The 16,290-nt window shown below is 37.6% G+C and overlaps 1 protein-coding gene across 1 annotated transcript in view; it reads right to left on the minus strand.

Annotated features, from left to right (window-relative positions):
* The window catches only part of Col5a2 (collagen type V alpha 2 chain), a 136,258-nt gene extending 122,239 nt beyond the window's left edge, over window positions 1–14,019 (minus strand). The window contains exon 1 of the mRNA XM_032901061.1: window positions 13,840–14,019. Coding sequence (XP_032756952.1) covers window positions 13,840–13,933 — 94 coding nt within the window. The 5' untranslated portion in view covers window positions 13,934–14,019. The remainder of the gene's footprint in view (window positions 1–13,839) is intronic.
* Window positions 14,020–16,290: the final 2,271 nt, after the last annotated feature.

Genomic DNA, 16,290 nt, shown 5'->3' on the forward strand with positions numbered 1-16,290 from the left:
CTAAGATCTGGACCTGCTCTTCTTTCTAAGCACAATGGTTCTCAGCCTATGGGTTGTGATCAAGGGGGTTGAACAACTCTTTCACAGGGTTTGCCAAAGACCACTGCTAAACACAAGTATTTACATTACAAATAATAACAGTAACAAAATTACAGTTATAAAGTAGCAACAAATTAATGTTATGGTTCGGGGTCACTAAAACATGAGGAACTGTATTAAAGGGTCACAGTGTTACAAATGTTGAGAACCACTACTCTAGCACATTCCACCAAGGGAACAGATAGATGGATTGTATATGAGGTAGCCTAAGGGAACTGCATATTTACTAAAAGTATGAGTCAAACTTTGCATGAAAATATCATATGTTGTACTAATTTTATTTCCTTTTGTCATCCTCCATTTATCTGAACACAAATATCCACAGGGAAACCTGAGTGTCTTCATTGACTCGTCTGAAATGAATTCCATTTCAATTTGCCTTGATTCTGTATAAAAGAGTTGAAATTATTCTAATCATTTTCATCTTTAATAAACTTCACAGATTTTAAGTATAATGAAATCATCCTGAGCTGTAAGATTGTGAAAACTAGAGGCTGTGATGACTGAGGAAATCTCTTTCAAACATGACAGGATGCTGTACTCAGGGACTGACAGTTTCCTACAAAATAGAGACAGTCGACATTCTAGCCTGGATGAAGGAGACTCCAACCATATCAAAGGAACTAATGACAGTTAATAGCTGCTATGGAACAAAAGCCAGTTTTCTTTAGAGTTCTGTAGACTGGCCATGCTCCAGTGGATGGCTACCCCTTTATACGTTTATTGAAACAGTCTTTGGACTCAGTGAACTATTCTCTTTAAAATGGAAAGAGCATGAATTTAGAGGGGAGTATGGGGCAGGTAATTAAAGGAAAGACTGAGATGGGTATGACTGAAATGTATTGTATGCATTTATAATATTGTCAAAGAATAAATAAAATAGTATATTTTAAAAAAGAAAAGATTAAGGCATGTGAAAACATTTTAAAAGCAACTAAAAAGACATCTTATGATGACAACGTGTCTTTTTAAACTCAATATAAAACTAGACACATCTGAAAAGATGTGAGCAAGTCTGTACATTTTCTTGACTGATGAGGAACAGCATACAATACAGTAGATAGTACCGTCCCTGAGCAAGTAGTCCTGGGTTGTATAAGGAAGCAAACTGAACAAACTATTAGGAAAGCCAGTAAGCACTGTTCCTTCGTTCCTTTGCTTCCATCAATAATGGATTGGGACCTATGAACCAAATAAACCATTTCCTCCTAAGTTGTTCTTTATGACAGTGTCTTAACAGAGCAACAGAAACTTAACTAAAACAGGAGCTTTGAGGCTCGATATAAGCTCATTGGTAGAATTTTCCATGGTTTCTTTTTCATTGACTTCATATACTTTTTTCTTTTTCTGTTTTCTGTTTTGTTGTTTGGTTGGTTTTGTTTTTTTTTTTTGTTTGTTTATTCAGTACAAATTCTTCCAAGGGAAGATTACTACATCTGGATATTTTATTTGCCTCGAAATAGCCATTCTAGGTTTTTCTGATCACATTCCAGAGAGATTTCGTGTCTCTAGTATCTTTAACTAAGAACAGAAGCATTTTATTTTCTCTTGATAGTCGATCAATCTCACAAACATATCCAACAAGATCCAACAAGCATCTTATCATAAATTTTGACTAAAACTTTTAGTATTTGCAGGAGAACTATAATTCTCTGAATTAAATTGAAACTTGTTGCTCATTCCAGATACAACCCTGGAAAACTGAGGGAAAAAGAGGCTTTAAAATACTTTAAAATTAGTATGAATAAACCTGCTAGACTTTTTCACTGCAGGAGCAAATAAAATATGAAAGTAAGGAAAATACTATCTCTAAATTAAAGTATATTTGTCCTATGTATAAGTATATATGTTCAGAATTACATAATAAGACAGAACAACCATGTTAGATATCACAGATTGAATTAAGGAATTTCATTGTAACAAATCATTGAGTGAGATTCTATTTGCATCTCTCCTGAATTAATCCCATCATGCTCTTCCCATCATGCTGTTGACGTTGACGTTTTCTTTACATTTTTAAAACCAAAAAGCAAGAAAAGAACTCTGAAATTGGAAAAGTGCCTAATCACCTGGTAGTCAGGGTTTTGTTTGTCTGTTTGTTTGTTTGTTTTTCAGTGAGTTGGGGTTTTTTGAGTTTTTGGGTTTTTTTTAGTCAACCACAATAATCCTGTGGTGGTGAAGGGATTGAAGTGTATTAGCAGCCTCAGGAGACAGAAGAGATTCTGTAGTTTGGAAAGATGCTCAGCTCCTTACTGTACTCAGGTAGTCCTGGAGCTGCCCTGTAAATCCTCATGTCTCTAAGCAGCTCCTCTCCTTCCAAATATAAACTCCAAGCCAGGCAGAGTGGAAAGTCAACTTCAAATCTTCAATAAAGGCTTTTATGACTCACATATTTTCGAAAACCAAGTCTGCAATAGACAGATGGTACAAGCTCAGAGTGCCACTGGGACATGGGTGGAGCATGCTTTGTGGAGAAGGAAAATTCAAAACAGGAGAACACTCAGTCTCCTGGCCCAAGTTCCCTGAACAGTCTCATGAGCAAGAAGCTTTTCTTTCCTTGCGTGTCTCGGCTTTAAAAAGGAGACAAATAAAGATGAGAACCATAAGTAATTTTTAAAATTGAATTCATCTATCAATAGGCTAAGAAAGCTTATTGACAATATTTGCATTAATGATATGAGTTTTAGATAGAACTTGTACCTTGAGTTTTATGCTTGATTTTCATCTCTTGGAGTGAAAAAAATGTGTATTTGTTCTGTATCAACAAATATTTGCCATTAATAGGAAATAATTATAATCAATCGAAATATATACCTGATAGTCATACTATTAACTATTTGGAGTGAATTATATTACTGTAATTTTATGTATAAATAAACCAAGAATCAAGAATGTTAAATTTCCCAAGACTATGCAAATATAATTTGAAAAATCACACTTTCACATTCAGTGATCACAACTAAATAAATAGTATTAGCATTTTTCAAATCTTTACAAAAATATTCAGCTAATATATAGGCACAAAAAAAATCTGTCATCTGTTGGTTCTACAGAAAAGTGTCAATCATGATGCAGCAAGTTACTTAAGGAGATGAAGATTAAGTGAAAGAAAATGGGATGTTCTTAGAAAAACTGAGTGTACCCAAAGACTATACATGGACTGACCCTGAGCTCCAACCTCATAGGTAGCAATGAATAGCCTAGTAAGATCACCAGTGGAAGGGGAAGCCCTTGGTCCTGCCAAGACTGAACACCCAGTGAACGTGATTGTTGGGGGGAGGGCAGTAATGAGGGGAGGATGGGGAGGGGAACACCCATAGAGAAGTGGAGGGGAAGGGGTTGGGGGATGTTGGCCCAGAAACTCGGAAAGGGAATAGAAATCGAAATGTAAATAAGAAATACCCAAGTTAATAAAGATGAAAAAAAAAGAAAAAAGAAAAGAAAAAATGAGTGTAAAACAATTCAAAGGCTTGATAAGAGAAAAAAATGTGAAATGAATCCATGGTATAACCTCTAATTCTCTAATTCGCAAAAGGCAGTGAATTAGCATCAACATACTTGCTCACTCAGAGAACATTTAGAGAAATGAAAGAGGTTAATCACTACAAACTAAACAATTAAAACACTGTGTTGACATGAGAAAAGATGCCCCATAGTATTAAGCATCAATAAAAATAATAATAGCTGTTTACATAGAGGAAATGAGTTCATTAGCCTTGAAAGTTAGAGGGATAATTCCAACACTCTTTAGATTTAGAAAAGAATATTAATAATCAATAGAATATATTAATCATTGACTAGTGGGCAAGTCAGAATAAATTGCCAAATTGGAAGTTTATGAGGTGAACATAAGATCTTAAAAAAAAATCTTACAGGAACAGGTAAAATAGACAAGGCAGAACTCCACATATGGCTCATGCAGGGAAAGATGTGTTGAGTTCTGCGAGAAAAAAGAAAGTAGAAGACTGGATCAACTGTAGCTGGACTTTGGCTACTTTGTGGGTTCTTTTTTCTTCTACTTGTCTTCGCCACTTTTCTACCCTTACAACCTCCTAACACTAGATAGGAGAGAAAAATGGATAGAGCAGAAAGGGAACAACATTATTAGCCTACTTCTTACTGATTAGGGGCATCGAGATCCTTGGGGCAAATTTAGTCTTGGCTGCCAGGATATCTAATTTCATTGCACTATTAAACATATAGCAACCAACAGCACCCAACAACAACCAACAACAGCGAACTACCAGCCAACAACTCGCCCCACATTTATACACCCCCTGAAAAGTCCCCAGGATTCCAAATGTCACTCAATTGCAGAAAAAAATCTGCAGCTTGCAAAATCATGCCCAATAGAACACAAGACAAACCATAGTCAGCTGCTGTGGACAGTCAGAAGCAACCCCATATCTCACACCTGGAATTAAGTTGAAAACATATTCTCATAATAGTCACATGTTTTTCAAAGAAACTAAAACTTCAAATTTGTCACTATAATCCACTATAGAGAAAATTAAAACTCTGAGAAAAGTGGTGCTTTGAGAAAAGAAAAAATGAATGTGTGTGTGTGTGTGTGTGTGTGTGTGTGTGTTTAAGAGAGAGAGAGAGAGAGAGAGAGATCTGTGTATGTGCACATGGGTGAGTGATGTTTGTATGTACACATATGCATGCGTGTTTTGCATATATGTGTCTGATGACATGTGTGCATGATTGCTTGCACTGGGCATGAAAACTACAAGTGACGTTTTATGGTGATGTAAAGAATGACAAGCAATGTGACTAATGTTGTAGAAGTTGATCACATTAAGAATGTGTGCAAGCTGAATTCAGAGCCTGCCCCACATGGGGCCCATGCATATACAGCCACCCAATTAGACAAGATGGATGAAGCAAAGAAGTGCAGACCGACAGGAGCCGGATGTAGATCTCTCCTGAGAGACACAGCCAGAATACAGCAAATACAGAGGTGAATGCCAGCAGCAAACCACTGAACTGAGAATAGGACCCCCTGTTGAAGGAATCAGAGAAAGAACTGGAAGAGCTTGAAGGGGCTCGAGACCCCATATGAACAACAATGCCAAGCAACCAGAGCTTCCAGGGACTAAGCCACTACCCAAAGACTATACATGGACTGACCCTGGACTCTGACCTCATAGGTAGCAATGAATATCCTAGTAAGAGCACCAGTGGAAGGGGAAGCCCTGGGTCCTGCTAAGACTGAACCCCAGTGAACTAGATTGTGGGGGGGAGGGCGGAAAGGGGGGGAGGGGGGGGAGGGGAACACCCATAAAGAAGGGAAGGGGGGAGGGGATGTTTGTCCGGAAACTGGGAAAGGGAATAACACTCGAAATGTATATAAGAAATACTCAAGTTAATAAAAAAAAAAAAGAATGTGTGCAAGCTAACAAACATTACTTTTACCATTTCCTGAAAGTAAGAATTGCTATGGAAGAATTAAAAGGTAAAAACAGACTTACATTTACTGTTGAACTGCACTGGCAAAAAGGGTATAAGGAAAATAGCCACAGAGAGACAAGAAGATGAATTTAGCTAACATTGCAGTAACCAAGGGATGAATGAGGAGAGCAAAAATGGAAAAACCTATAATAAGGGTGAATAAGAATTATATGAGAAGTATTTAGCAAATAAAATGGCAAAATTAGTGACGGGTGGAAATTTACTGACTGAATGACCCAATGGTGTTGCCATGAACAGACAGAAATACTAGGCAGGAAAATGGCCAGTTGTTGTAGGGTAGTTTATAGAGGAATTTTAATCCAGCAACATGGCTGTTCTTGCAAGGAATCACAACCAAAGACCTTTTAGGTCTATGTGATCCTGCTGCTAGTCAGATCTGCCCTGGATTACAGCATGATCTGTCTGGAATTCAGACATTCACTTAGTATACACCTTTAATCCAAAACAATGAAGGCACAGACATGAAAGGAAGCAGACATGTTTGAAAATGACATCTAATTGAGGGGCAGACAAAGTGATGGATCAGATGACTTGGCAGAATGAGTCAGAGGTAGGATATACAATGTAAGAGAGCAGCTGAGAGTCAGAAAGGAGGCAGTTTTACTGGAACAATTTTACAGAGACAAGTTCACCGGTAAAGTTAGAAGAAGCCAGAGAATGAGAATGAGTGAGAAGATTAGAAAATATTGTCAGAGTTAGTTTGAAGCCAAGAAGAACCATTCAGTAAGAAGCCAAGAGAAGCCAATTTGAATCAGACAGCTTGGGGAGAACTGAGTTGAATGAGCCAGCCAGAGTTCAGAAGAAAAAACTGGAAAGGGTGAGTTTATTCAGCAGTAAGCCTACAAGGCACCCAACTCAAACACAACAAACTCAAAATGGTTCTCAGTAGCTAGAGTTCATATAAAAGATCAGGATTAGCAGCAGAGTTATGAATTAGCAATTAGATACAAAGCAAACTCTTGAAAATAGGGAAGTTTCCTGATGACCTAGAAAGGCAATATCCTGACAGAACCAATAGGAAAGGGAAAACAGTAAAGTGGGAGACCAAGAGGGAACCTATAAATGAACAAGGATAGAAAGCCAATGAGGTGTAGAAAACATTCAGAGAACTGCATTTTTGAAATGTAGAGTGCTCAGTGGTACTAATACAAGAGAAAGTTCTTACTAACTGAAGAGAAAAGGTCAATGTGGTTAGTACGTGTGCTATTTTTCTTACTGTAGTAACTTAAATGGACCAGAGGGTCTATAGTCAGAGGACAGTAGGAAAAGGATGAGACAGAAAACTTGAATATTCTTCACTGAGGGAAGCTGGACTGAGAAATTAAGCACAAGTTCTGGGAGATGTTTGAACTTGTTCATAGGCTAGGAAGAAAGAGCCAACAACAAGTAATAGTTGATGAGGTTATGATTAATAAAAGTTCCTTAAGATGAAAAACATGCAAAACCCATAGAATACCAAATCCATAGAATATTTCAAAAAAAATTCAAAGATGTGGTTAAAGGAAAAAAATGCAACTAGGGTGTATATTTGTCATGACTGAAATACATGTTTATATCACTTTCTATATCTCAGCTAAGAGCTCCAAAATCAGATTGCAAGGCTGTGACATATTTCTTAGCATTCATGATGATAATGAAAAGGACATGGGTGGTTGCAAAGCTACAGCACTGTCAAGAACACAGTTCTCACACAGTAGAGGGTCCAGCAAGAAAGTACTGACTCTTGAGAAGTGATGGGAATGACAGTAAGGCTGACATTAATGACAACTGGGGCCGCAACCAAGCACATGCTTGCTCCCATCTAAAAACTAAAGCCAGTTCTGAATGAGGAAAATAAAAGACAAGACAAATGGTGACATTCTCCTTTCCTAGATCTAACCTTTGAAAAAAGATAAACATTTCAGTTTCAATATCACATCCAAATGTTGAAGGGATAAAGTTTCACTAATGTTTTGTACTAATTTATTAATATTACTGACATGATTTATCCCTAGAAAGCAAGGAATATTGAAGAAAGTATTGTTTCACTGTATTTTTCCTTATTGAATATATTTAGAAGGTAAATTCACATTAATTTCATTTGAAGTACAGTTTATAAAAATTATAACAAGATAAAATTATTCATACAGCAGTACCTTAAGGAAAAAGCTGGAAGGACTGCTTCCCATGTGGATGCGCCATGGGAAGGACAACTCAGGCTTATATGATACTGACAGAGGAAGACAATTAAAAGTAAAAAACCTGTCAATATCTTTTTGATTATTTTAACTTATAGTGTGATATTTTTAGTTATAAGAATGATCAGGTGCAGGGTTGGGGATTTGGCTCAGTGGTAGAGCGCTTGCCTAGCAAGCGCAAGGTCCTGGGTTTGGTCCCCAGCTCTAAAAAAAAAGAAAAAAAAAAAAAAGAATGATCAGGTGCTATGGAAATGGTTCAGCTAGTACCGTGTCACTGTGCAAACATGAGAGCTTGAATTAGGATAAACAGTACATATATAAACGTTGCGTTGCAATCCTAGCACAAGAGAATCAGACACAAGAGACATACCACCCATCATTCTAGACAACCAGAGGACTATCCTGCCTTAAACACAAAACTGAGGGGACTGGAGACTGGAGAGAGGGCTCAGCAAAGGAAAGCCCTTGTCGCTCTTGCAGAAGACTCAGGTTTGCTTCTCAGCATCTATGTGGCAGCTCACAAACACCTGTAATTCTACTTCTGAATCTGATGGCCTGGCTTCTGAAAGCACCAGATACACACATACAGGAGGGCAAAATTCTCAGAGACACAAAATAAAAATAAATGGATAATCTTTTAAAAATAAAATTGAAGGCCAAAAATTCATACGGTAAATCCTATTTATCTGAAAGTGATCCCCCGAATCAACCTCAAAGATGGAAGGAGATAAATGTCCCCACAAAATTGTTCTCTAACCATGATGTGTACATGTGACATTGACATACATCAATGCGAACACATACACTAATTCACATGCACTACATGCACTAAGAATACATTTTAAAGTGAGATTGGGAAGCAATTGAAGACAATACCTAATGTCAATTTATAGCCTCCATCACGTGTACCCACACCCAAGTACAAACACGAACATGTACACATTCATGGGAAATAGTCCAAAAAACTCAAAATTTCAGTAAATTGATAGTATTTTTATCACATATCAACATCTACAGAAATAAATCACAAAGAATAGTAAGTAAAACAAACAAGAGAATAGTAAATAAAAGAATGTTAATCACCTCTAAGATAAATTTGACTTTTAAAAACCTTATATAATCTACTCAAATTTATATACTAAATATTTTTATATACTAAATATTAATAACTAAATATTATAATCTTTTCCTTTTATCATTACAGTTTCTCTCATATGTAAACATGTACTTCTCAATGATCTCAGAAACAGTAAACATTAGGTCAAAATATCCCCAATCCAACCCTTACATATGCTCCAAAGTCCAATGACACATGATTTATCCTTTGAAATGGAGCAAACTGTATGTTTAAAGTTATTTCATACTGTCACCTCAGATCAGCAGATTCTAGCCTTCTCATCATACTTTCTCAACACAAAGCCCGCTCCTTCCATTGTATCTTGTACCTTGAGCTAAGTGAATGTTTGGGATGACCACAGTAATCCACCCAGGCTTGAGGTGATAGTGTTAAGTGTGTGAAGAGTAGGAAGAGGAATGAGAGGTGAACTCACATTTACCTGAAAACACACTGGAATTACATGTGTCCTCTGTATAGCAAATTTATTTACCTAATACCATGAGTAGGTTTGGTTTTGCATTATCTTCTCCTCAAATGTCAAAATTGTAGTGGTTTACTTACAAACTTCAGTCAGCTGGATAAGTAAAATGAAACCTTTTACTGCCTAAAAACCATAGGATCTGTATCAATATTAAAATAAAGCTAGTCAAAAGCACGATATATAGTGCTTCACCAGTGTGAACTAAGGTCACCCAACAAAGGCCTGATTCTCAGACCACATCCAAGTTTACTAGATATATTTAAGAGGATAAAACCTGGAAACTATATCTGCAGATGACACTTTATGGAGTCCTAAACCAAGGGGGAAGCACATATTGCACTGGTCAATATAATGAATTACCTCACCTCTCATGCACAGAGAGAGAGGGGTGGAGAGAGAGTTTTCAGAGTGACGTTACACTGTGGTTTAGTATATATTTCTGACATAGTCATGGCTTTGCATTTTGCTCAGAAATGAACAGTATCCAGTGTGTCACTCATGTGTTTTGTCCACTAAAGCAATTCTTTCTTCTGTCTTCCATCGTTGAGTATCTGACCATATAGTCCACCTAAAATTCTACATTTTCCTACTAATTCTTACATCTTTGTGTGACCATAAGATTAAATTCCAGCCAAATGTAAATGAGTTTAAATGTTTTGAAAACAGATTCCATTTAAGAAATGTAGAATCACAGACAGCTTTTTCATCACCTAAGAAACTACATGCAATAGCTGGATCACCAGCAGCCACTAAGGACTGTGAAGTCAAAGACAGTACACTAGGAATAAAATAACAAAGAGAGTTAAAGTTTGAGTCCGCAACTATTTTCGATATACCAGCTCTTCACTCTACTTGAGAGCCTCTTTTGAGTAAGAGAAGAAGATTCTGTTACATTCTTCTTTGTTGAAACTATGTTCTACTATGTGAAGCCCTCTAAAACCACTTCAACAGTAGTAAGTTAGAACAATCTATGAATGTAAATATCTTAAGACATATTCATTCTGTTTCTCTGTGCCTCCTTTGAAATGATGCTAAGTACTAAGTATCTAATGCTGTTATTTAAGTACTTCTGAGTATCGTACATCTAATGATTTCTATTTATATTCTTATGAGATAAATCACAAATATAGCATCATAAAATGTAAGATACCTCAATATTAAAAATCCTATGTGCAGTTTTTCACTTCCTAGTTAGCAGCTGGCTTGGGGCCAAATGTCAGTGTAGGGTTGCAACATGGGTATTGACAATTTATAGTCCGTGAGCCAGATTTGGACCTTATATATATTGAATTTGGCTTGTGCAATACTTTTTGAAAAATACTAATTTGGAAAGTTTAAAGTGGGCATGTATGTGTCTTCAGTTTTCTACAAGTCCCATCAAACACAAAACTATTACATCACTGCTTATGTTGCATGCCTGGCCTCTGAAAGCTCCTTCTACACCTTTCCTCTCCATCACTCATATGATATTGAATAAAATGATTCATAACAAAGATCATTCCCTAAATATGCCTAGTGCTAATAGCAAAAGTGTACATAGCTCCCTAGATGTTACAGTTTGATTTGGAAATAAATCTTTACTGTAAATAGTCTAGCATTTTTCTTTTACAAAAAACAAATGTGGGACATTCCAAAGCCTCCCTACACAATAAACACCAGAGAGAGAGAGAGAGAGAGAGAGAGAGAGAGAGAGAGAGAGAGAGAGAGAGAGAGAGAGAGAGGAGGTGTGTCTTGAAAAGCTGTTTTTAGCATCTTGGCTCTGACTCTTGGCTTCATTATACTTTCAACTAAAGTTAAAGCTAGCCTAACTCCCAAACTCTTCCTCTTTTTTCTGCATATACGTACAATTTGTATTATTTAATTTTGTTGGACATCTGGGTTGATTCTGTATTTTATCTCTACAGCCAATAAAACTAGTTACTAACAATATTTTAAAATCCCAATTAATTGTTAACTTTAGTGAAAGATATTTTGTCCAGAAATGTCTAAGTCTTTACTTACTCTACCTTAGCTTCCACAAATGCCCCTGTCAGAAGGACCTGTGCTTATTTCATATTCACAGTCAGAAAGAAAAGTGTATCCTATACTAACGGAAGGGAAAGGCTAAGCTTATTACGTACATATTCACACACAGTGCCTGATTTCTGCAACACATATTAAATGGAACACAAAGGAAATACCACAACCCATGCTACTTATAGCAGTGATCTGAAAATTGTATATTCTTGACATGTAGGCCTTAGACTTTTCTTTAATATAAGCATTTTGACTCTTCCTCAAATTCAAAAATTACATAGAATGACTAGACTCTAACAGGGTAAATGACGTATAAGAAGTGTCCACAGGGTATCAGGGCACAACCAGCCATGCAAGGGAAGTATAAGTTATGGAGCTCTGAATACATCAGATTACTGAGTCATCAATATTTTCCTTACTCAGACACACATGTTTCTGCTATTAATTTTCATTATATCTTTTTGAATTACTATTTGGACTGTCTGAGAGAATTCACTTTCTTGGTAAAAAACCTTTAGTTTGGGGTTGGAGTTTGTCTGCTATTTAATGACACCAAGGAAAAAGGATTTGGCCCAAAGGCAGGACTTTCTGAACTGCACCTCCTATTCTTAATGTATGTAAATTAATATTAGAGAACACTAAACCCCTCATTTTAAGTAAGACCTAGAGAATAAATTCAATGACCTAGATGAGAGTTTTAGCACAAGACCTATTCTCAAAAGCTTTTGAGCATCCTATATTTTCATTTACACACATATTTGATTACTTTTGTACTTTACAAAAGTTAAGTGCATTGTTTTAATATAAATTGAGAATAAAGTCTCTATAGATATTTTAGAGTTGGTTTTCTGGTAGGGGAGGGAAGTGGGCAGATTCATTGATACTCAGACTTTTTCCTTCTATCCTAATGTTGCAGTCTGCTCTCCTCTTTTCTGATTTCTTTGTTCTCCAGTTTGAAAACAACACAGACCTTTCATGGCATTATAAGGAAATTCAAGTTTCACCCTTCATAAATTCCCTCTCTTTTTGAAACATAGAAACTGATTTTAAAAGTTTCAAGATTTTAGAAAAGTGCCCCCTCTATGGGACTACTGACAGACTTGAATTTTATCTCCAGAACGTTATAGGATTTCTAGAGCTGCTAAACAGTTTCTAAATATCTTTAGAGGAAAAATTCAGAAAGGCAGGAAACAAATGTATACAGAAAGATGGATATACACATGAGAAAGGCAATAACAGACACGGTTAACATTACAAAGTTTTGAAAGCTTGAGTTTGATGTTAACAGTGACGAAGATCTATGCTGGCCTCTTACAGTGAGAATGTGTCTATTTCTGACACTTCGACCTTCAAAAATTAAGATTAATATCAATGACGCCCGTTTTATTTTATTTTTTTAAGTTTTGTCCTATAGCAGCCATGCCATTTTGCTTAACAATATGACTCACCACTAACATATGTAACCCACATAGGGGAAACAAACAAACAAAACAAAACAAAACAAAACAAACCAGTAACCAAGCAAGATATGCCTTAAAAAAGAAAAGAAAAAATAGAAGGAACAGGGGAAGGGAAGGGAACGGGAAAGGAAGGAAGGAAGGAAGGAAGGAAGGAAGGAAGGAAGGAAGGAAGGAAGGAAGGAAGAAGGAAGGGAGGAGGGAGGGAGGGAGGGAGGGAGGGAGGAAGGGAGGATGGATGGATCTAAGGAAAAGTCCTTCTCAATACTCTATTCCAAGTAAGTTATATATAAGGCGTGCTGATTTCTGCCTTCAGCCATTCACCCAGGAACTACACTATCCCAATAATCAAGTCAGTAGGGTGGGAAAGTACCGCAGTTTAAGAAATCTGGTTTCTATCAGCGTCTGTCATGAAGAAATAAACTTGACTCCCTCTCAGTAAGCAAACAAGATTTTAAGATCAGAGATGAAAACGTTAGGAGGGGAGGATAAAGCTTTGGAAAGAAAGGAATGAAGAGCAAAGACAAAGGAAACTCCGAACTATCAGAGTTGCTGCAGAGGTTTTTCTAAACAAAGACTGCTGCTGAAGTTCCAACAGGAAAGACTCCACCCTGCCCTGCTTCTGCAGCAGCAGCGGCTGCGGCGGCGGCGGCGGCGGCTTTCCCAGCTTGGAAAGCGCCAGCCCACACCACAGACCTCTAACTAAAAAGTGCCTCCGGTTAAGCACTCTTTTCTTTTAAACATCACACTCTTACGTTCGGGCAAAAAGGACTGATCGGATCCTCGCTCTTAGAGGATGTCAGAAACTAACTTTTTACCAGGGCACACACAGAAGCCCCAGATTTGCAGACGTGCCTAGTCTCCAGAGCCAAGCTGTTTCCCAGATGCAAATCCCACAGCCCCCTTCTCAAACTTCAAACCAGAGTCTTCCCTTCACGCTCCTCCTGAAGCTTAACATTCCATCTAGTTCCCAAACCAAGCCATAAACACCATAAGCAAAGCAAAAGGCAAACTCACCATTCTCTTGTTCCTGGGCTTTTATTGAGACACAGTACCCTAATAAAACAGAAAGAATGAGGAGAGGTCTTGCTACCACCCAGTTTGCCATCATGCCTAAATATGAGACATGTGGGTCCTCCTGGGATCGAAGAGTAGATATGGAGGTCACTGTAGCACCATGAATTTGGCTGGGGTCTCTTTTTCAGCACCAGTCCCAGGGGCTGCCTCAGTCTGTTTCAGCACCAGCTCCAGCAGAGTCTGTGAAAACTTTTTTCAAGCGACGCAGCTTTAAATAGGAAGAATGCTGCCTCCACTTCTTTTCCTGCCCCTTTCAGCTTGTTCAGGCCCATAACCATCCAGTGTCTGCCAAGCAACCGTCTGATTGATGGTAAGCAACCAAATCAGAGCGCAGGACTCTGCGACTTGAGTTTTCAGTATTCCTTGTAGATTCTAAGCGCAGAGGCAGCTTCCCAACAGAGACGAAGTTTTATTTCTTCTTCTGTTTGAGTGTGTATGCCTTTTCTTTTCTTCTCTCTCTCTTTTTTTTTTAAAGAAAGCCTATTAGAAGGATTCTCCTCCTCCCTCCCTAACTCTTCCCCCAGACACACGCCCACTGACTTTTTCCAGAGACACTAAAAAAGCTTTAGGGAGGATTACAGCCTTTTAGTGGATCTTTTTTCTCTTTTGCATTTAGATAATTCAGACATCTCTTCATCACTTAAGCCTTTAAAACGTCACTTTTTAACCCTTTCTTTTGACAGCAGAGGAAGGAGTCTTGTCCCAGTTTTCATTGTGCTCCCTTTCTCATGCTGTGAGAGGATTCTGGAAGAGAGAAGAGGCAGAATAGACCCAGCTCAAAATGAACTTGAGGTCCTTTTCATTGAGTTGCTTCCATGTCGCTTAAGGAGGCATAGCTATACATTCTCCTTGTCACAGAGCATTTTATTGTGTTTTTAAAAAAGTCCACCAAGCTTGTTGACTGAGGAAAACACACTGCTTTAGGTCTCAGAAAGGGTGGGTGCCCACATCAGATCTGCCACTCACCAATTTTGTGAATTTATACATAGTCTTTATCTGTCCAATTTTCTTGTTGGAAAAGGGGCTTTGGCCTGACGAGTGTGCAGGATCTGGTGATACTAAACTGAGTAATATGCTATTAACTAGATTCCAAATTGCAAAGAGCTACATAAAAGTGGATGGCGCTGTCATTAGCCCCACACCAGCTTTCCAGGGAACATGGTAGGCCCAGCTGTACATGTCTCTTAAGAGCAAGTCATTAACCTTATGCCCTACTCAAGCTTGACAAGATTTAAATGCCCTCAGTGTTTTTAAAAAGTCTAATACATTTGATATTGTGAGTTCTCGAGGATCAGAATTAAGTCCCACACAACACGTATGACTCAAGTCTTCGTAGTTTCTCAGCACTGAACAGGTACTCTGAGATGCCCTGAATATTGGAGGGAATATAGCATACTGGAAACAAAGGCAGAATCTATCACCTTCAAGGAACATATTATGTAAATGCTGAAAAAATACATCTATATGAAACAAAAAATACAAACCAAATATACAGCTATATGTGGAATGAATTAAACCCAAATAAATACAAAGAAAAAGAATAGTCTAAAATCATAATAGTTATATAAAGCTTCATTTACTGTTTAATTTCCTTAATAAAAAAAAAATCCAAGAGAGGTAGAGCTAGGCTCTGGAGAAGTTCCCAAAACAACTTTCTCGCCCTGTACCATCGAGAATAACTTGACACCAAGACCTGTCTATGTCTAGTGAATTCTTTCACTAATATACTGCTGTTCCCATGGCTGTCCTGCCCACACTTAATGAATGGGTTAAATAAGGAACAAAAATCAAATTTCTTCTAATTATTTGAACAATAGCTGAAAAAGCCCACGATGTAAAAGCTCTTGTTAACCCCTCATCAAAGGAATGTTGTTTTTCAACAGATGGAAATCACTTCAGAAAACCTCAATCAATTAAAATGTAGAATCCTGTAGCCCAGTCTCAATGGTTACATCTATCAAACTACTCTTGAACATAAGGCTCGGAGAACATTGAGGAAGAGGAGGCAGAAAGTACATAAGAATAAAGGAATCATAGAAATGTCAGAAGCTATATGCATAAAATCTTACCACCATGTTTGCCTCACCATGAACTGAACAAGGACAACAATAGACATGCCCAACTTGACAGAATGACCAGGAGGCTTCAGGCTTACACAGAGAAGTACAGGCATCTAAGGAATCCTGAACATAAGAACATACCCCAGAGAGGAGTATACCACTGGTTATTCAATAGCAAATGGTGGACTCTGAAAATATACATGCAGGTAACATGATATAGACAGAGCTGGGTGCATCCATACACTTAGAACTAGATGTGTGTATATATGTGTATACATATACGTATGTAACAACTATGAAAAAATAGGCCATGAATTTGTAAAATGATATG

Source organism: Rattus rattus, chromosome 4 (genome assembly GCF_011064425.1).
Source record: "Rattus rattus isolate New Zealand chromosome 4, Rrattus_CSIRO_v1, whole genome shotgun sequence".
Taxonomy (NCBI): Eukaryota; Metazoa; Chordata; class Mammalia; order Rodentia; family Muridae; genus Rattus; species Rattus rattus.